This window comes from Folsomia candida, unplaced genomic scaffold (genome assembly GCF_002217175.1).
Source record: "Folsomia candida strain VU population unplaced genomic scaffold, ASM221717v1 Fcan01_Sc002, whole genome shotgun sequence".
NCBI lineage: Eukaryota > Metazoa > Arthropoda > Collembola > Entomobryomorpha > Isotomidae > Folsomia > Folsomia candida.
Window position 1 is genome coordinate 16,122,064 of NW_019091194.1, and position 19,980 is coordinate 16,142,043.

A 19,980-nucleotide genomic window follows, 5' to 3' on the forward strand; every position below is an offset into this window, starting at 1 on the left:
CTACACCTTTCTTTGTTCACCAATGCTCATTATATGCTAGGAGATTTTCATGTATTTCGTGTAACAATTCATGTATTTATTGCGTAATAGGTACCACACAAAGTTAATATATATTTTCTTTGGCGTAATAATAATTTAAACGGTACAAGGATCACAGTCGGGAGTTGTATACGTATCACCAAGCTGCAACTGGCTGCATAATCATAAATTGTGTATGCATAATAATTAAATTCGAAAATTTGAACTGAAAGTCATGAAAATATCATAAAACTAGCACCCTGCTAGGACGAATTTGATTCCTCTTGGTCCTCTTGATTATTGGTTGCGAATTGGAGAAAAACGTTATCTAACGTTGTCTGACTAAAATTATATTCTTCAATGTCGTATTCTCCTTTTACTATAAAAGAATTACTTTTTAGAATTAGATAAAATCAAGTAAAGTAACTCTGTATAATAAAAAATTACGTGTTTCAAGTAGTGAAAAGGTTTGTGCTATTGAAGAGATGGTGGCCTTTGGAATGGAGTAAACGGCTCGGTTCTCAAAAAATATTTGGGTTTGTGTAGCTCCTGGAAAATGAGTATCTACAAATGCAAACCTTTCCTTGGCGTGTGCAAGTTTTTCTTCGTGGGTTGTAGGCTCGGTTGAATATGAAGTATATTCAATCTTTAACTTAATTTCCAAGTTATAGCCAGCACCGAACTTGCTCTTTAGGTGTTGTGGTGACCCTATACAAACTATTGATCCTTTGTTCATGATCCCAATCCGGGTACATAATGCATCTGCTTCCTCCATTGAATGCGTTGTCAAAATCGCACCGCGGTTGTCTATAATTTATTATTAAGTACTTACAATGCGATGACGCCAGTGGTCTCGGTCCGATTTTGATGAAACATCGATAATTATGTAGGCTTAGATAAATAATTGAACACATGTTTCGGGATTTTTCATAATGCTCAGTTTAAACAAAGTTATGATGGTATAAGTGGCCGAAAATTCGCACTTTTCTCCCTCAAAAACAAAAAAAAATAAAACTTCACGAGAAAAATGCGAATTTTCGGCCACTTAAACTATCATAACATTGTTTAAACTGAGCATTATGAAAAATCCCGAAACATGTGTTCAATTATTTATCTAAGCCTACATAATTATCGATGTTTCATCAAAATCGGAGCGAGACCGCTGGCGTCATCGCATTGTTAATAAAAATGGTTTAATGACATTTTCTCAATAATATGTACCCTTAAATGTTCCGATTATTGTGTTCCAGAGAAATCGTTTCGACATAATATCCATCCCTGTAGAGGGCTCATCTGAATTTCCATTTTATTAATTAATTAAGTTATCACTAGCAATATTTTGTTGAGTGCTGTAAGGAGTTTTATGTACCTAACAAAACGATGCGTGGGGAACCCAGTATACTCATGCAATAACTTAATTTTCTTTTCGTTCCGCCACTCAAAGTATTGGATTTTTTCTCTGAATGTTCCTCAATTTGCAACCCCTTGATAAAATGCTTGACCAAACTGGAAAACATGCAGAGATTATTACATTACTATTAATCTTAACTATGACTCAACTTGAATATTTGTTAAGCATTTGGTACTTTGTACCCACTTGTTGCGAATATTGGGTTTGACGCCACGCACAATTGCATATAATTCAATATGTTCCCGTAGTGTTATGTTATCCCACAACGCATCATGTTGAGGACAGTATCCGAGAGATTGAAAAGCTTCTGATAAATTTGATTCGATATCATAATCACAGAGCCGAATCTGTAATTCAAATCAGTCTCACTTATTGCTCGTCACATTAGAAAAATATTTTGACTGCAAATTGGTTATGTACTCTTCCTGAATCTGCATCTTCTTCGGCAATTATGAGTTTAATTGTTGTTGTTTTTCCAGCACCTAAATTAAGAAGAATAATACATTCCAAATATTAACCTGCGTTATTTGGTAATTGATTGTTACTTAAATTTGTATTTGTATTAGTTTAATTCAAACCCGCCCTAATCTGACAACTTACCATTATGACCTAGTAGTCCAAAAACCTCTCCCTCTTCAACCATGAGATCGATTCCATGAAGAACTTTTCTATTTATGTACTTTGACTTAGATTTCTCCTTTTTGTCTCTTTTGAGTCGGTATACTTTGTGAATGTCCTTAAATAAAAAACAAGCAATCCAAATGTACATGTGATACAACTATTTCAACCATATTTTACGCCTGTATCTATCTTAGTAACTGGACTTACTTGCACTGCTACTACACATTTTGAGTTATGACTCGGAGGTTGTGAGAAATAGTCGTCAACTCGACTCTTCTCATTTTGTACATCCTCATCATTGTCACTGATATTTTGAAGAACGGATGGATCAGAAGAATCACAAATTTTTGATCCACTACTGCTTATCCAGGGTACCCGAACGTTCTATAAATCAGTAGATTATTTATATGAAAAAAAACATACATATATATATTTTAAACATTTCGAATACCAGAAATTTGAAGACTCCTGACATTCTCCCACCATTCTTGACAACATCCGCAACCAGCAGCCAGAAGGAATATATTGGAATTTGTACCAACATTGCAACAGCCATGACGGTGAATTCATGACCAGTATAATCCTTAAACGAGAGGCTATCGCAAGTATTTGCAAAAGTACACTTGAAATATTGTTTTTGTGTAAAATAAAAAATCCCAAATGGAATGTAGAAAATATCCAAGAATGAAAAAATGACATGCATTAACATGGCCGAATCTGGAGCCAAGTTGTCGATCAAAATCATCTATGCAAATCAATTAATAATAATAATTTAAGGTATAGTACGACATAAAAAGTAAGGCATCAAATAAATATAGGAACAAACCGCAATTCCAACAATCATTCCCATCCAACTGCATAGCTGAGAAAATACTGATTGTGCAGTTTCCATCCGATCAAAAACGTACGAAAAAGCTGCGCTGAACAGTAAACAGGGGAATATAAACAGGATCAACAACCCCAGCGTAACTATAACAGAAGAATCAAAAAATCGTTTTAGAATATGAGGTATATATACACACAAGATGCATGCATGCACATACGTATTTGGTACAAAATGAGCCAAAAGTGCAAGTCTTTTTCGCATCGATTTCACCAAATTGCACATAAAAAATTACAAATTCAGTTTTGGGTGGGGGGATTAATATAGCATAGCTGTTTTTGAATTATATTCAACCACACCCCCTTCAAAAATTGGGGAAGAAAATTGGGAAAAATGAGAAGGTCAATGTACACTCGGTACAGAAAGAAGTAGATACCAACTTGCATTTGACATTTGACTTCCCTCATGAATATGAACATTTTGATGCATCAAGACTTTCAAAATTCGAAAATTGGCGGTTTTTCGACCTACATATAAATCGTTAAAAAAGTGACCTTAGCGGTCATTTCGCGGCTGACAACCTGATGCCAGATTTTTCTTCGTCAGAAGTGCCACATTTTCCGCTTTTGTTGTCCGCTGCGAAATGACCGCTACCATGACTTTTTTGGGGTCAAAGTTTCTGAGGGAGGGGCTTATACGGCAGGAGCCGTAACAATGTATAGGTATTTATGATATACATAAAGGTAATTACATAGAAGCTATTAAAACAGCCTCAAATCGCCCCAAATTTAAAACTTAAGCTTTTCTGAATTTATAATGATGATATGCATTCGAAAATTAACGCTATGAGGCTTATCAACGAAGTTATCAATTTTTCAGATAAGCAAATTTAGTTTATCCAAATCGCCCCAAACTTAAAACTTAAGCTTTTCTGAATTTATAATGATGATATGCATTCGAAAATTAACGCTATCGGGCTTATCACTGCGCTTATCAGTTTTTAAGATAAGCAAATTTAGTTTGTCCAAATCTCCCCAAATTTAAAACTTAAGCTTATCTGAATATATAATGGTAGTATCCACTCGAAAATAAACGCTATCGGGCTTATCACTGCGCTTATCAGTTTTTAAGATAAGCAAATTCAGTTTGTCCAATTCGCCCCAAATTTAAAACTTAAGCTTATCTGAATATATAATGGTAGTATCCACTCGAAAATAAACGCTATCGGGCTTATCACTGCGCTTATCAGTTTTTAAGATAAGCAAATTCAGTTTGTCCAATTCGCCCCAAATTTAAAACTTAAGCTCAACGATTTATCAACTGAACCAACTCGTGTAAGAGATGAAAAGCATCTCAACACGAGTTGGTTCATAATCCCGGTAAACAATTTGAAGAGAGTGAGAAGTGAGACGGACCACCATACGGCACTGGCAACGACAGTCAGCCGTGGTGGTGGATACCCACCAGAATCCGAGTCTCACTCTGCCTTTCGCTAAATAATGGAAACTGCGTTTGTGAAACGGTTGGGCTGGTTCAGCTCATTTATATTTATATGGGATGCTTGATTATTTATTTTTTAAAAATTGACGACATAATAACGTACTTGTTATTGCATAAGGATTTGTGAATGCTGTTAGATTGAAGGCCAAAATCACGACAATCTCCATCAGGGTGATAAGCAAAGAAAGCATCCCATATACGAAGAACATGGATGTGAAGTACATTGAAAACGAAACTCCATTCACTCGTAGATGATTGCGCGTGTGTTTCTGAAATAAAAAGCATCATGATGCAGATATTTCCAGTTAATTTCATGTTTCAAATCCTAAAATAAAATCAATATCGCAATTAATACGATCACGCTCACCTCACGATCATTCACAATTTCCATTACCATTCCAACCTAATAACAAGCACATACGTTTTAATTTTTCAATTTTTTCAACTTCTTAATAAAATAATAACAAATATTAAATAACTTTCTCACGGCAGAAAAAGTAAATGCTGGTCCAATAAGGAACGCAGCATAGACTGTGCTGGCGTCAAAGCTAATTGGATTTTTGGTAGGGAATGGCTGGTTGGCTGTCCTGATCTTGGCAGACGTGGAACTAATAATGTAAATAAGCAATATTTTCGCACATTTCTTTTAAAAACATCATTTCAACTTATCTAAAAAAAATATGAATGATTACTTGAAAAAATATTGATTGATTGCATTTAGTGCAATTCCAGGGACATGTTGAAATGTGCCATTCTGTCGTATGCTTGCCACCTTAAACTGAGGATCAGTCATTACAGCCGTCAGGGTTCCAATGTCACCATTAAGATGAAGTAAATCAGTGAAATTCCCAGTGTACGGAAACACATTTATTCCAAATTGCTGTATGAACGAACCAAAGGAGGAATCGTTATGGGCGGATGATGACACGGCTAGATTCATTTCAGCTTTAGGATAAACGCTGAAATCTTGGATTACAAAATTCGAACAATTATTATGAAACCATTGAATATTTCATTGGAACGAGAACTTGTAATATTTATATACCATTTTCAAAAGAGAAAATGAACGTTTCATCTACTTGGTTGATGCTCTGAGATTTTACGATAATGAATCCAATAATTACCAATAGCACAGGCATAACGACCATGAAAAATAGCGAAGCTGGATTTCTAATCAAACGACGAAGCCGTAAAGCACACATCACTTTAAATATTGAGGCAGTGTTGGTATCAAAGTCGCCAATATTGGGAATTAAATTGTCGCCTTGATTCTCTGTCGTCAGACTTGAATTTATGGCATCGTTGACATCAGAGCCTTGCTGGGACGAGCTACTCATTCTTCGATGTGGCATGATTTCTGTAGCAGTTTTCTTTGGGTCAGAAATTTCCATATCATTCGATATCTTCAAAAATACCTGCAAATGAATACGTAAAATAGTTGGGTCATTTAAGCAAGCTTTTATCAATTTCATGTATCAAATAAATTTAATAATTTGCACACCATACACGTACCTCTGACAATGTGGTCATTGAAACGCCATAGCTAATAATAGTCGACAATTCTGCTCCAATAGATTTTTCGAAATCTCCAAACATTTCTGGAAACTTGGACACTTGTGAATGAGGCAACGTGTATTTGATCTCATTAGCAATGATTTTGCGAGATTGAATTGCCTCAGGAATCCAATTTGTAATTATGTTATCGCTTTCTAAGCTATTAATTAGCTTTGTTTCATCAAGTTCAACACTATTTCATCAAAAAGAAAGACGACAAAACATTAAGGTTAAATTTGTAGTTGTGGATGCAGTTAATTAGGTACGTTTCTTACGTTAATTGATATCCCACACCGAATCGGCTTTTAAGAAACAGGGAGGAACCAACACACTTCAAAATTCCATTATGGATGATAGCTTTTGAATCGGCTAGGACGTCAGCCTCGTCCATAAAATGCGTCGTGAGTAAAATAACCTAAAATTAAGGCACATCAAAATAATTTACGTTAGGAGTTTCAACCAGTATTTATAATTCGAACTGACAATCGTTAAACTTTTTTCGTACCCGACCCTGCTTCTTTTTCTGTAATAACGACCACAATTGTCTTCTAGAGACAGGATCAACGCCGGCACTGGGTTCATGTAAATTCATGTAGGTTCAAAATCTCTCTTTCTATATACCTATTATACATATTAATATTTCTATACCTTGGTTCATCTAGCAGAATTATCTGTCGAAAACAAACAAATCGTAAATTATCCATTCATGTCCTTGGAAGCACGAAATATTAATTTTAGTATGTTTGACTTACTTTTGGTGACCCAATCAAGGCGATCGCAACCTATTTATTACACATATATATACTGCCAATAATGCCAATAATGAGTAAATTTATTTAATGAAGCACATGTGCGTACTGATAACTTACCGATAACTTGCGTTTTTGCCCACCACTCAGTTTTGCAGCTCGAACTGTGCGTTGCTGCGTTAGTTCCAGCTCTTGTAAAAGTTCGTCAATCTCGGCCTCAAGTTCCAGTTTCGGAACACCCTGAAATTAATTAAAGAAGAGTTACATTTTCAAACAAATTTTATAAAGTATTTGCATTGCTTGGCAAGCAAGACAATTTTACCCGAAGTTCTCCGTAAAATACTAAATGTTCAGTCACGGTCATTGAAGAAAAATGCAAATCTTGCTGCATACAGACCCCGGTCATTTTGCGTAGTCTCATCATGTCGTGTGGTTTCCTACACATTATTTTATTGGTTTAAAGAATTTAATATTTAATAGCATAAGCAACACGATCATAGATATGCATGTTGATTTACGCTATATCAAGTCCAAACACCACGCAACGGCCACTCGTGGGCATAACCAACCCAGTCATAATGTTAATCAAAGTTGATTTCCCAGCACCATTTCTGAAAGAAAATTATACAACAATTCAACGCTGTGGTTAACAACTCGAGATACGAATATAAAAATGCTAACCTGCCAATCAAGGCCGTGATTTGATTTTCATAAATATCTAGCGAAATCTCTTTCACTGCTTCTGTTGTTTCGTTGCTGAACCACGATGTATATGTCTTACACAGTTTCCTAATTCTGAATGATTCTTTTCCAATCATGGAAGGATGCACTTTCTCCACGTCATCGGAAATATTTTCTTCTAATCCTTCCAGCTCGTCAATATATTGTGTATTCTGCAATACATGGGAATTATTTTACTTGTTTTGACAAAGAGTAGCCTCATACGTATTTACACGTATTACGTGCTACATAATATATAAATAGCATTTAATAATAAACAGCATTTAACTCACTGCCTCAGCCCTGGTCGACCCAATCCAATAAGATGGCAGCAAAAAGTAAAACGGATTCTTCTTGACCCCATACTCATCTGTTTGATATAAATTACCACAAGTGTTAATGCGTAACAAATAACCATGTAAGGATGTGAGAAACTTACTTGGGATTACATTATCCAGGTAAACAGCAATGAAGCCATAAAAGAAAGTATCAAAGACTAAGAAGATTAAGGAGTACAAAATTCCCGATCCTTTCTCTCCAGGTAGGAGGTCTTTTAGTGCAATTCCTCCACTATACTCATAGGCACATGCCTATTTAAATATATAAAAAGAAATGGTATAAATTGTCAATTAGATAAGATCAACAAACATAAATAATTCGATAAGTCATAAATCTTAACCGTATCTAAAGCTGTAGTAAATGCCACAGAGCTGATTAAACGCAATGGCATGATAATTGGGTTGGATGGATCCAATAAAAATGTTTGCAGCATAAATAGCATCCCAGTAAACTGCATCACAAGAGTTCCAACTGCACCCGCCGTCTGCAATTATCCAATTATTTTTTTCAGTGTGGAGCAACAATTATATTATTATATATCGATATCAAAGTATAAATTACATTTTGTAGCTATGAAATAATTAAATAGTACCTTCGGTTTGTGGAAAAATGGAGTCAATGCAAACGCAAAAGTAATGATTGAGAATCCGAAAAACATGAATAGGAGAAATATTATCACTGGGTTGATGTTTTTGAGCACACTCATAAAATGCATGACTACAGTGAACATCCCAGCAAAGATAATAGTCATACCACCATAAATTGCAAACCACGAACACCTAGGACCATCATAACCACATAATTGATACATAATTATTACGCCACATGTTAACGTAAAAAATTAAGGTTCGGTTTTGATCGATACATATAGATAAATCGATCCGGTGTTTTTTCACAGTACCTCAAAAAATTATTAATTCATTATATTTTCTAACCAGTATGCCACATCTGAAATCCCAATCATTTTGAGACCGTCTTTGATTTTGTTCTCCTTCTCAGTAACGACCAAGATTAGTAAAGTATTGATAAGCTGAGCAAGTGGTATGATGCAGTATAACGGGATTATCACCCTTAAAAATGTTGGCATTCCTATTAGGTAGAGAAAGAGAGATAAGGCTATGTAAATATGCACTTCAAAATTTTCAGGTTTATCAATATTGTTGCTTGTATTAATACCTGCTGAATATTCCTTTTTTGGGTAATTTTCGACTGTTACATTAATGACTTTGTACGTTTCATAGCTTCCTTCAGCTTTCTAAGAAAATAATTGGAAATACATAACAAACATTAAGAAAATATGCATACTGTTAAAACTGTGGAAAATAAGGTTACCATAATTAATGAGTTGTCGACCAAATGCTGGATAGCTAAAAAGTTTGAGTAGTAATAACCGTTCACTGGGCACGAAGTTGTTGATTCAAGCTCTTTACTCAGAGCAGACAAGCCCCGGCAGGTTTCCAAACCTACCTTTTTAATGGATAGCAAAGGAAGTAATTTTGTGTCTGGATCAATTCGAATAGTATACGAAAAAGGGTCGGACTCTGAGAGCACCACGGCGATATATATTTCAGAAGAGGTCCAAAACACGTTCATTAATTCATCAGAACTATTCAAGTATTTGAAAGACATGACATCAGTTGCAGGAATATCCGGATGACTATTATTCCAAACAATGCTCATCAATTTCTCCAATTCTATGGCACGAGCTTGGGAAGAGTGGACGATATGAATTAAATGAGGCTGTGGTACTTGCTGGGAGGCAATTTGGTTTCGTAAACTGTCGAGTACATTTTGTGGGGTTTCTAATTCATTCGCCACTTCTGGGTACACTGTGTGTTTATTTAACTTCACCAAAAAGCTCAAAAACATGAGGTAGAATACAGGAAGTAGTAGTTCCTGCAGAAAATAGTAATACATACATGAATAATTGCAAGCTTACACTATTCTATTACTATTCTACCCTTCTATTCTACCCTTCTGGACCAATCTTTTTTTCGCATTTTTTGCACGTTTCAGAACATTCTAAGACTTTTATTTTTTCACTAAAAAAACTCAGAAAAATTTTCGAAATATTTTTTCGTCGAAATTCTACCCTCCGTATTGGGGTATAGTTCTTTTTTAGCGAGCGAAGCGAGCAGGTTAGGTTAGGTTAAATTTGCGTGCCCGTGTGTCCTAGAAATTTGCGTACCGTGTGTCCTAGAAATTTGCAGAAAGTCTTAGAATGTTCTGAAATGTGCAAAAATGCAATAAAAAAAGTGGTCTAGGAGGATAGAATCGTTAAGGATTCTACCCTTCTGGACCACAAAAAAGGTGGTCCAGAAGGATAGACCTCAACCCTTATTTTCAAGATAATTGCTTTTTTAAGCTAATGGTGGAACCTACTCCGATAAGCTTTTTTAATTCGGTTCGCCTCTTAGTTGTCCAATTCTTCCGAGTAAGAATTTTCGTCTGGGTAAAAATATTCACATTTCTCCCATGGTCAAACTGGCCAGAGTCGTTCAGTCCTTCACGAGAACCTTCCATCATCATGCTCGATCGACAACCGGGACCCCCTTCTTTTTAGATTTTTTTAATTAAAAATAGAAGTTGAAGTACAAACTAGCACGCCATGATTTGCTTCTACCGTCTCCTTGCTGTGAATCACAGAAAACATGCTTACAATGATACAAGTATAAAGCCATTGCAATTTGCACTATTGAATATAATTACCATCTGAATCTTTTCAGTTGCTAATCGCGTCGCGCTGGTAGGCCAGCTAAATTGTATTACGCAAATCCCACTCACAATCTTGGGTACAGAATCATAAATTATCAATATGCACTTCCTATTAATAATGATAACAAGTACTAAAAGATTAACAAATATAACAGCAAACAGAGCAAAAACGACTAATCGATATGTGTTTGTTGTTGAAATTTGAACCCGTTTGCCGCAGCAGATGCGAGTGTGTCTATCGGGAAAATTGATCCTGAGGGAACATGACAATTATTGAACTCGAATTATTAGGATAACCCCAAAATGCTCAACTTAACTGATGGCAAGAAATATTTGGGTGCGTCGGGATAAATGTAACTTCATTCAAATTATTATTACATGTACTTTATTTGATGGCATGGTATAAATAAAACGCCTAGTATTAAACTTTTGTAACAAAAGTAATATCCTGCGATGTACATGTGTACAATCCATCCATCTGTGCATTTTATCATATGAATAAATAATAACAATGTAGACACGCAATCAATTATTCTAATACGGCTCCAGCACGAAGAGTAATTTTCAACATGTGGAATACTATCGATCAGAACAAATTGGTACTGCGCTTGCATGACATATGAACATGCCCAGTACACAATTTTCTGACGATGACAACTTGTTATGGACAAGTAGATTAGCTGCATGACTTTTGCGGATAGCAGCGTCACCATGAATGTCAGTGCAGATCAATCTGCTTGTTTATTTTCTGCACTGTCATGTCATGAAAATGAAATGACACGTCTCGTTTTCTTTTTTTGCACAAAAAAATGCAATAATGCCCAGTCAGGTTTGGCAATCCGGGTATATAAAGGACGGGTAAAAGGTGCAACAGTTTTATTTTACCAGTTCATATGAATGAACGCTTCTGTAAATAATAATAATCGATTGTGGGTACATATATAGACTCACAGCATTACATGAGACATAGTATTTACTACACGAGGATTAGTGACCTTGGTGGTGAGAGCATTTGTAAGTTGAAGTTCTGACGGTTCTGACAACTCGTCAGCGTTAGCGTGTCTCTCTACTTATTGACCATCGACAAAAAAAACTAAAAAAAAAACTTCAATTCTTCCAGATGTGCGTGGAACGGGACGAGGTTTTCACACTCAGAGTTATTTTGCTTGGGTGTGAATGAAGGTGAACATTTAACTTGCTAATAATATTAATTTGTCATAAAATGTAATACGGAGAATTTAAACGTTGTAGTAATTTTTAAAATTGTGTGTATCTAATTTTTACTACTTAGGTCAGAATGGGCTCAAAAACTGCAGTGGTTCTGGGTGGAACTGGGTCCATTGGGAAAGGCATTGTCCGCGCATTGGCAAAATGTCCACAGTATGAAAAAGTTACCCTCATTTTACGCAAAACAATGGATTTGCCTGCCTCAGATGGAGACAGTAACTATTCAAAATTTGAACAAAAGAGCATGGATTTTGAAAAAATTCCAGAGCATGCAGACCTCTTTAAAGATTTTGATGTTGGATTTTACGCAATTGGAGTCAGCAGTGCTTCTGTTTCTGAAACCATGTATCGAAAGATCGAGCTGGATAATGCTCTAGCTTTGGCCAAGATGATGAAGGATGGGGACTGCAAAGACGTTCACTGGGTGACGGGTCGAGGCACAAACAAATCAAGCTGGTTTTTATTTGGGAAGGTGAAGGGTCAAGTTGAAGAGTCGGTGGGACAAATGGGATTCAAAAGATGTTCATTCTATCGACCAGGAGGGGTTATGACGTCGGATAACTCTGGACACCTCGGCCCAAAGATTGCATTCGTCATGAAGGCAATCGATTTTCGAAATACTTTGACAATTCAAGCCGACCTGTTGGGCGAGGTGATTGTGGCGAATTCACTCAACAATGAGGCCAAGAAACCAGTGGAAATATTGGAAAACCCGGAAATGATTAAAATTGGAAAGGCGTTATCTAAGTAATTATTTTTACATCAATGTTGATGCAGTATAAATAATAAATACGTTCAATATTACTACGCATCTACATACATATGTAAATAATTACTATCTATTGGTATGAATATAAGGAATGTAAATGTTTCTCGATATGATTTGTGTAGTGAATTGATGATTTTCGACACTTGAATAAACGTCAATAAAGGGCAATAATTAACAGAGGTGTATGTATGTGTTCCCAATACCATTTTAATATAGCTAATTTAGTAACAGAACAAACAGATTATTTTACAAAACCACCCTGAACAAGATTTAGAAATTTTGATTTCAATGGAAAAGTTCAGTTACATATTGTAACATGTTCAACATAGAGAAAAATCAGTAACGGTAATGTTCTGGCTTGTAGGGTCCATCCACATCCAACCCCAAATAGGTTGCCTGTTCTGGAGTCAACTTGCTCAACTTGGCTCCAATATGATCCAAATGTAAACGAGCAACTTCTTCGTCGAGCTAAATGCAAAAATAAAGTGTTCGGAATCAAGTAACAACTTAATTTATAAAATGCATTGTTTATTGATTGATTACATACCTTCTTTGGGAGCATGAAAACCCCAATGGCATACTTGTCGGTCCAAAGTGCAATTTGGGCCAATACTTGGTTGGTAAAGGAGTTACTCATGACGAAAGAAGGATGACCCCTAAAAATTGGTTAGATACAAATATACATTTTTATAATAGTCAGCCATGCCGTCGTATAATCGTATTTGACATGATTATGATATTTACGTACATCGCACATCCCAAGTTAACAAGACGACCTGCTGCCAAGAGGATAATGTGACGTCCATTGCTGAGCTCGTATCGGTCTACCTGAGGTTTGATGTTGATTTTGGTGGCATTTTTATCTAACCACGCAGCATCAATCTCGCAATCAAAGTGACCAATGTTTGCCTAAAAAATGTCCACAGTGTATTTGAGTACGAAAATACGTATCGACCAAAGAAATTTTGTAGCAAATTTAATCAAGTACATTTGCTACACTGTACAACAACCAATACTTGACGAATTTACATAGTGCTTACCAAAATGACTTCATCTCTCATTTTCACAAAGTGTTCGGGGCGAACGATATCCTTACATCCCGTGGTTGTGACAATGATATGAGCTTCATGAACGACTGTTTAAAAATTTCCGAATACACAGTTAGGTTTTAGCATCAAGATCAAAAAACTAGAAAGCAACTGAGAAATCGAAGCGCATTTGAACGGTTGACTTATTTACTTACCATCTTCCATTGCACTAACCTATTACAAAGACAAACAATTACGTGAGTCAATGAGTCATGGCTGATAATTATTATGTTATGATGCTGATTGATAAGACAAGTGCGTGCATACTTGATATCCTTCCATGGCAGCTTGAAGTGCATTAATTGGATCAATCTCGGTGATAATCACTCTTGCTCCAAAAGCTCTCAGAGATTGCGCAGATCCCTTGCCAACGTCACCATACCCCGCTACAATGCAGGTCTTTCCAGCGACCATGATGTCAGTGGCACGCTTAAGACCGTCAATAAGAGATTCTCGGCATCCATAAAGATTGTCAAACTTGCTCTTTGTAACAGAATCGTTGACATTAATAGCAGGAAACTTTAGTTGACCATTCTTGAGTAGCTTGTAAAGGTTGTGGACACCGGTTGTAGTTTCCTAAAATCACAAGAAACTTGAGAAATACACAAACTTTAACAAAATAAACAATGGGTTCAGCAAACTTAACTAACCTCAGAGACTCCCTTGATCCCTTCGGCATATTTGGGATATTTGGTTAAAACGTGTGTCGTCAAGTCACCACCATCGTCCAAGATCATATTGAGTGGCTGGCCATCATCGAACACCAAAGTTTGTTCGATACACCAAATGTACTCTTCCTCGGTTTCCCCCTTCCATGCGAAGACGGGGACACCGGTCACAGCGATGGCCGCGGCGGCATGATCTTGAGTACTGAATATGTTGCAACTACTCCACTGAACACGGGCACCCAGCTCAGTCAAGGTCTCAATCAGCACCGCAGTTTGCACAGTCATGTGAAGGCATCCCGCAATTCGAGCTAGACGGATTAAAAATATAGATTACGATATTAAAATAACCCATTAAATTGTTTTTTTAACAAAAATCTACCAACCTCCCGTCAAGGGCTTGGTGAGTCCATATTTTTTACGAATGGACATCAAACCGGGCATCTCCTTTTCCGCAAGCATGATCTCCTTCCGTCCCCATTCCGCCAACTTGATGTCAGCTACAATTTACAAACATAATATTCATTCTTAAATAAAAAGCATTTTGACTACTCAAAGAAGGAAACGATTCATATTAGAACAAAGCAAAGGAAGGAAGAAGTCTGGTTCTGCATATTCGCCTCCGGCAACTACTGGATAATTATGTACGTAACAGGGTATAATAGACAATCTTGGGGTGCTGAACCCGCTGGCCTTGGAAGAAGAAGCACGAGAATCATGAACCATGAACTTGAATCTGATATCTTATACATAAGTCTTGGTAATACTTCCAGTATGAGTGGTGGTGTGACTGCTAGTGATGAAATGATTTTAAGCTGGATGCCTGGGTGGTATTACTGACACGCTTTCAATAAAATAAATGTATGCATAATTTGAAGGACGTTAAAAGGAAGTCAGGCAATTGTTTTTTTTTCAGAAACCCGAATCGAAGTCATCGTTTGGATTGTTCAATTCATTTTATCTCAGAAATATTTAATTATAAAATTAGTTATCCCATTTTGCGCATTACAAACAGCACACGACATGAATATTGATCATGTCTCAATAATTTCTAAAGAGAAAGTAAATCCAGGTAAAATAGCTGTAGGTATTAAATATGCTTTGCTATTTGTTATTGAAGTGGTTCTTCATTACAGCAATATCTAATTTTAGAAACTTTCTAAACCTACTAGAACGACTGTACAATTTTCTAGTGTCAGTCTATGTTCAATAGCTTCTAGCATGCAGTAGTTATTCTGAATTATTTGTCGTTCGTGTGGAAAGAAAATAAACCAAGTCCACATTTCAGAATTGTTTTGTCTCGTTAATTTTTCAAAAATGTCAGCGGCTGGTAAACTTTTGCAGCAATTTTTTCAATAATTTTTAATCAATGCAGTTATGGGGGATGTGGATGTACACGTTGGCTCAATTGTATTATACAGTTATACAGTTATTTGTTCAGCTATATTTGTTCTTGCTAGAATCATCTATGTATTTGACGTACTAATTTACACAACAAGTTTGCTATTCATAAATGGTTGTTGAATCCGAATCGCATCAATATCATAGCGCATTATCCTCAACTACCTGACAAGCGACTATAAGCGTTCGATGAAATGATGGATCAAAATAATGAAAGAACAATTCCCTTTTATGCAATTCCAACCAACGCTGGTGAATTTAGATTACACAAGCACACAATATGCACTCGTGTAAACTTTTAACCGTCAACAACCGTACATATGTCATGATGAGATGATGATTAGAGATCATAAACCTGAATAGTGAATGCTAGGCTTGTTCGACGGCGAAATAATTGCGAATTTCGACTTGCTTGGCAAACCATTAAAAAATTTATCGATTCAATAATTGAATTTCAATTCCAAATCATGCTCATGCAACGACGTGTGCGTTCACACCAATCAATCGATCGGTAAATTGCTTCCTATGGAATTATAAACTATGAACATATGAACCTAGCTGAATATAAAAAATATTGATTTAAAGTGAAAAACACTTATACACATATGATCATTTACGGCCTTAATGGGATCGAAAATATGAACACTTGCAATATCCAGAGAAAATAAGTGAAAAAATAAATATAATAAAAAATAATGCGATAAAAAATGCTTACCGACTTTGTACGTTTTGGTGTGATTAGCAGTCATCGTGTCCGTTTTTTCGAAAGTTTTAGCTTCGGAGAGAGAGCAATGTCAGGCAACGTGTGATCAGCACGAGGAGAAGTCGGCAAAGAGGCTTTTTTAATGGTGCGCTCTGGTTTTGTTCGGCTTCTCCATATTACCTTTAGCTCCTCTCCACTGGGGCATTCCAACCCCGTCCAATGGATAAGATGAGTTATCATAGGTTATCATAGAGAACTAAACTGATGATGCTATTTAACTTGTACGAGATGCGTCATTTCACATTTGTCAGTAACGAAAGTGCGGAAACATTTATGAACCCTGCAAACATGTATTAAATCAAACGAGATGAGACGAGACAAAATAGGAAAGTCATCCATGAGTCGTCATACATTTTTTTTCTGGCGGATTCCGTCCAGTGAGAATTTCACTTTTCATAGAGATTTTCACCTGCTACACAGCAAGTGAGTGTGAAGTGGTTTTCAGATTTTAAAAATCTGGAATAAAATAATTCTGGAAACTTGCCAATTTAATCCAGCCGGTTTCTTGGTTTTAGGTAAGTTTAATTTAATTTTCCTTATTCGACCAAATAATTTTATTTAATTTAGGAGCTCTCTGTCGATGACTGACTTTTTAAAATGTGTTCTGTCTGTTAAAAAATACAGTTAGCGGTCGGATTAACCCCGAGGACCTTATCATAACAATATGTCTGCAGGGGACGATTGTAAGCAGTTTGTAGCTGTCACTATTACCAGCAATTTGAACTCATTCCACACAGATCGCCGTTTTCCTGGCGATGTCAACATAGCAAATCTAAAGGTGCAAAAGCGTAAACGATACATATTTATTTAGTTATTGAGGAGCGACGAGTTTTTACGTGTCATGTACAAACAAATAGGGAAAGTTGGAATTGCTAACGGGCTGTATGATGTCTACCATGAAATTGGAACTGCGGGACAATGACGATGAGTTAATTCAATACTTATCAGATGATACATTGACCTTGGCGCAACTGGGCGTACAGAATGGAATGAAGATTCATGTGATAGATACTTCAAATAAAGAACCGGAAGACGAAGAGGCTGCAGATGTTTCATACAAACTCAGTACCGAAGAGTATGAGCAACGGGAAGGTTTGTGCACACGTCATTAAAAAATATTTATTTTGTGAGTTGTATATCGTTGTGTAAAGCAGTAAACTATTTTAATTGCAGAGTCAATGCGAAAATTTATGGAAAGGAATAAACTTGGTCGTTTTGATGAGGAAAAGGCTAAACGAAAAGAGGAAGAGGAGGAAAATGAAACCAAGTTGTCTGCATCCATAAAAGTTGGGGATCGGTGTGAAGTTCGCATTCCAGGAAATCCAGTTCGTCGCGGTCAGGTGAAATTTGTTGGAAAGGTTCATTTCAAAGAAGGGGCGTGGGTTGGGATCCAGTACGACGAGCCCATGGGGAAAAATGACGGAGCCGTTGGGGGGAAGAGGTACTTTGAGTGCAAACAAAAGTACGGCAGTTTCATTCGGCCTTCAAATCTTACTGTGGGAGATTTTCCGGAACTTGATGATGAGCTTGATGAGATATGAAAACCTACCTAAGACCTGTTGTTATAAGTATGGCTTTACAGTAAACCAGAAATCTGTCTAATAATTGTAATTATATATTTTTTCCCTGTTACGTAACAAACGATCTCTAATTGTATCATGTATATGTATGTATGTGGCAACGTTAGTAATTCATATTGAACAGGAGGTTTTTTTTGTATAATTCCATGCCTGTCAATAGTAATAATAATACTTCAATCCCAATCGTACGTTATTGCACACATATAGCTCTACTCATGCTATAACTAGTTTATTATCATTATATTACTTCAATAATGTGCACAAAAGCCTTTTGGAACAAATAAAGTTTTACATATTTATGAATATCCCAAATAGTTTCCTCAATTGAAATACAAGTATAAGGAAGTTATCGTAAATTAAGTAAGTACATCGGTATATATATGTATACATGTACGTGATGATATGCATTATGCAGGCTTCTGATGTGACGATTAATTCCCAATAATAGGTCCATTATACAATGGGACCACACCTGTGGGGTTAATCTGCAAGTGAGAACTGAAGTAGTGCTTCTTAATGTGTTCCATGTTGACCGTCTCCTTGATTTCGCCATGTTCATACATCCGTTTCAGCCACAGGGACAGATTCGGAAGGTCCTTCACGGCCGTCAGGTTGCACTTGAAGTGGAAATAGTAAACGGGGTCGTGGCGGATGAGAGACGTAAAAAGGCGAATGTCCGTCTCCGTCAACGCCTCTCCAAAAAGGAATGGTCCCGGCCCCTTTGCTACCAAGTCCTCTACTTTAAGCATGGTTTCATACACCAACTTTGCATTTGGTTCGTAGGCCTCTTGAGTCAAGGCAAACCCAGCCTTGTACACCCCATTGTTTATCCCGTGATAAATGACATCATTCCATGAGTCAATTTGAGATCGCAATGCTTCGGGGTATAAGTCCAGCTCGGGCGATTTTGAGAACTCGTTGAATTCCGAGTTAAACATCCTCACGATTTCGGAACTTTCATTGTTGACAATTTTCTTGGTTTTTGTGTCGTAAAGAACTGGGACAGTGAATCGGCCAGAGTAGCTTGGGTCGCTTTGAAAGTAGAGCTCCCGAATGAACTTGAAGTTGTTGACCGTGTCGGGGATGCAGCCGGGCCCATCTGTAAACTCCCAACCATTCTCCAACATGAGATAGTGGACGACGGAGAGGCCGACCACGTCTTCTAGGCCCTTCAACTTCCGGACAATCAGAGTTCTGTATAGCGTACATACGTAATCAAGCACAATTCTTACTACTTAAGAACAGTAATATGCAAGTGTATGCATAAATCAACCCATTCTTCGTATTTACGAATAAACTGACCTATGCGCCCAAGGGCACGCGAGGCTGATGTACAAGTGGTAGCGGTTCTTCTCAGGCGGAAATTCTCCGTCTCCCTTCTTCACAAAGTTTCGAAATAGGGAATCCTTCCGGATAAACTCCCCGTTCTTGGTCAGGTCATCGGCAACTCCCATTGTCCTGCTGGTGGGTGTTGCTAGATAAATAGTCAATAATATAAAGTAAAAAGGTGTCAAAAATGATCATTCTGAAATCAATAACTATATTAAAACGGTGCATTTCTTACAAAATAAATAAGTGGCTGGTCGGATGGAAATTCGGGTTTTGAGCTGGGTCTGGGTTCTTTCAACAGAATGAGACGTCTGGAAAGGTGGACAAACGAGTATTTTCCATTTACCTACATAATATGTCCTTGACGAGAGTAATTGTGGGCCGATCCTCCCTGGTATCACAAACTGACGGATTAGCATACTGAGCACGGTTCGTGGAATTAAGCATTAGTACTTATATTGGAGTCATTTGATTGCATCATCTGAATTAACTTTACCGGCGTCATGCATAATGAGAAAACTTTGTCCGATTATAAGGTCAACCTACAAATTGTTAGTACTGTTGACTGTTGTCGATGAAACAAGTTTAAAATATTTGTTACAAATTATTTGAATATCAACGTGTATTCGTAAATTTACATCATGCAAAAATATCATCCATCAGAAGAAATTCCACCATGTTTGGTGGGCACGTACATACTTTCACGGA

General features: G+C 36.8%; 5 protein-coding genes across 9 annotated transcripts; 2 read left to right on the forward strand and 3 right to left on the reverse strand.

The window, feature by feature from the left end:
- Positions 1-52: 52 nt before the first annotated feature.
- On the reverse strand, positions 53-10,813 carry LOC110843525 (ATP-binding cassette sub-family A member 8-B). Of its 3 annotated transcripts, XM_035847866.1 has the most exons (34): positions 10,445-10,813; positions 10,118-10,368; positions 9,068-9,631; positions 8,912-8,990; positions 8,671-8,824; positions 8,328-8,514; positions 8,076-8,219; positions 7,836-7,986; positions 7,690-7,766; positions 7,358-7,569; positions 7,195-7,287; positions 6,999-7,113; positions 6,797-6,916; positions 6,680-6,709; positions 6,576-6,598; positions 6,433-6,499; positions 6,203-6,342; positions 5,886-6,120; positions 5,419-5,788; positions 5,066-5,339; positions 4,861-4,981; positions 4,741-4,776; positions 4,477-4,642; positions 2,877-3,019; positions 2,502-2,795; positions 2,258-2,434; positions 2,030-2,165; positions 1,850-1,911; positions 1,616-1,776; positions 1,388-1,524; positions 1,240-1,311; positions 466-825; positions 278-397; positions 53-193 (listed from the first exon to the last, which is right to left on the reverse strand). In XM_035847866.1, exons 2-33 carry the CDS (start codon positions 10,262-10,264, stop codon positions 282-284), a joined length of 5,163 nt encoding a protein of 1,720 aa, XP_035703759.1. In that variant the 5' UTR covers positions 10,265-10,368; positions 10,445-10,813; the 3' UTR covers positions 53-193; positions 278-281. The 3 variants fall into 3 exon arrangements, with proteins under 3 accessions (XP_035703759.1, XP_021945183.1, XP_035703760.1); XM_022089491.2 differs by having other exon boundaries at positions 53-397; positions 10,445-10,812; XM_035847867.1 differs by lacking the exons at positions 10,118-10,368; positions 10,445-10,813 and having other exon boundaries at positions 53-397; positions 8,912-8,986; positions 9,068-9,208.
- Positions 10,814-11,262: 449 nt separating this feature from the next.
- On the forward strand, positions 11,263-12,625 carry LOC110845253 (oxidoreductase HTATIP2). 3 transcript variants are annotated; one of them, XM_022091640.2, is made up of 4 exons: positions 11,299-11,315; positions 11,396-11,464; positions 11,571-11,632; positions 11,742-12,625. In XM_022091640.2, exons 3-4 carry the CDS (start codon positions 11,627-11,629, stop codon positions 12,426-12,428), a joined length of 693 nt encoding a protein of 230 aa, XP_021947332.1. In that variant the 5' UTR covers positions 11,299-11,315; positions 11,396-11,464; positions 11,571-11,626; the 3' UTR covers positions 12,429-12,625. The 3 variants fall into 3 exon arrangements, with proteins under 3 accessions (XP_035703768.1, XP_021947332.1, XP_035703767.1); XM_035847875.1 differs by having other exon boundaries at positions 11,263-11,452; XM_035847874.1 differs by lacking the exons at positions 11,299-11,315; positions 11,396-11,464 and having other exon boundaries at positions 11,471-11,632.
- Positions 12,626-12,633: 8 nt separating this feature from the next.
- Positions 12,634-16,470, reverse strand: LOC110845252 (adenosylhomocysteinase B). Its single transcript, XM_022091639.2, has 9 exons — positions 16,316-16,470; positions 14,586-14,699; positions 14,185-14,510; positions 13,802-14,110; positions 13,690-13,708; positions 13,487-13,581; positions 13,195-13,355; positions 12,994-13,102; positions 12,634-12,914 (listed from the first exon to the last, which is right to left on the reverse strand). Exons 1-9 carry the CDS (start codon positions 16,347-16,349, stop codon positions 12,783-12,785), a joined length of 1,299 nt encoding a protein of 432 aa, XP_021947331.1. The 5' UTR covers positions 16,350-16,470; the 3' UTR covers positions 12,634-12,782.
- Positions 16,471-16,623: 153 nt separating this feature from the next.
- Positions 16,624-18,246, forward strand: LOC110844103 (tubulin-folding cofactor B). The gene is made up of 4 exons (XM_022090224.2): positions 16,624-16,878; positions 16,988-17,141; positions 17,221-17,455; positions 17,537-18,246. Exons 2-4 carry the CDS (start codon positions 17,028-17,030, stop codon positions 17,902-17,904), a joined length of 717 nt encoding a protein of 238 aa, XP_021945916.1. The 5' UTR covers positions 16,624-16,878; positions 16,988-17,027; the 3' UTR covers positions 17,905-18,246.
- Positions 18,132-19,689, reverse strand: LOC110844102 (glutathione S-transferase omega-like 2). Its single transcript, XM_022090223.2, has 3 exons — positions 19,508-19,689; positions 19,246-19,417; positions 18,132-19,137 (listed from the first exon to the last, which is right to left on the reverse strand). The coding sequence occupies exons 2-3, from the start codon at positions 19,395-19,397 to the stop codon at positions 18,375-18,377; spliced, it is 915 nt and encodes a 304-aa protein (XP_021945915.1). The 5' UTR covers positions 19,398-19,417; positions 19,508-19,689; the 3' UTR covers positions 18,132-18,374.
- Between the last annotated feature and the right edge of the window lie 291 nt (positions 19,690-19,980).

Excerpts from the sequence above, each read along its gene's own strand:
- LOC110843525 (XM_035847866.1), bottom strand. The coding sequence starts at position 10,264 with ATGATGATGGAAGGTTCTCGTGAAGGACTGAACGACTCTGGCCAGTTT. Across the intron at positions 8,991-9,067 it reads TCGACAACTCATTAATTATG|AAAGCTGAAGGAAGCTATGA; the intron begins GTAACCTTATTT and ends TTATTTTCTTAG. Across the intron at positions 7,767-7,835 it reads CCTGGATAATGTAATCCCAA|ATGAGTATGGGGTCAAGAAG; the intron begins GTAAGTTTCTCA and ends TATATCAAACAG.
- LOC110845252 (XM_022091639.2), bottom strand. The coding sequence starts at position 16,349 with ATGACTGCTAATCACACCAAAACGTACAAAGTCG. Across the intron at positions 14,511-14,585 it reads CACCAAGCCCTTGACGGGAG|CTCGAATTGCGGGATGCCTT; the intron begins GTTGGTAGATTT and ends TAATCCGTCTAG. Across the intron at positions 13,103-13,194 it reads GTTAACTTGGGATGTGCGAT|GGGTCATCCTTCTTTCGTCA; the intron begins GTACGTAAATAT and ends ACCAATTTTTAG.
- LOC110844103 (XM_022090224.2), top strand. The coding sequence starts at position 17,028 with ATGTCTGCAGGGGACGATTGTAAGCAGTTTGTAGCTGTCACTATTACC. Across the intron at positions 17,142-17,220 it reads TCAACATAGCAAATCTAAAG|GGAAAGTTGGAATTGCTAAC; the intron begins GTGCAAAAGCGT and ends ACAAACAAATAG. Across the intron at positions 17,456-17,536 it reads AGAGTATGAGCAACGGGAAG|AGTCAATGCGAAAATTTATG; the intron begins GTTTGTGCACAC and ends TTTTAATTGCAG.
- LOC110844102 (XM_022090223.2), bottom strand. The coding sequence starts at position 19,397 with ATGGGAGTTGCCGATGACCTGACCAAGAACGGGGAGTTTATCCGGAAG. Across the intron at positions 19,138-19,245 it reads GCGTGCCCTTGGGCGCATAG|AACTCTGATTGTCCGGAAGT; the intron begins GTCAGTTTATTC and ends TACGCTATACAG.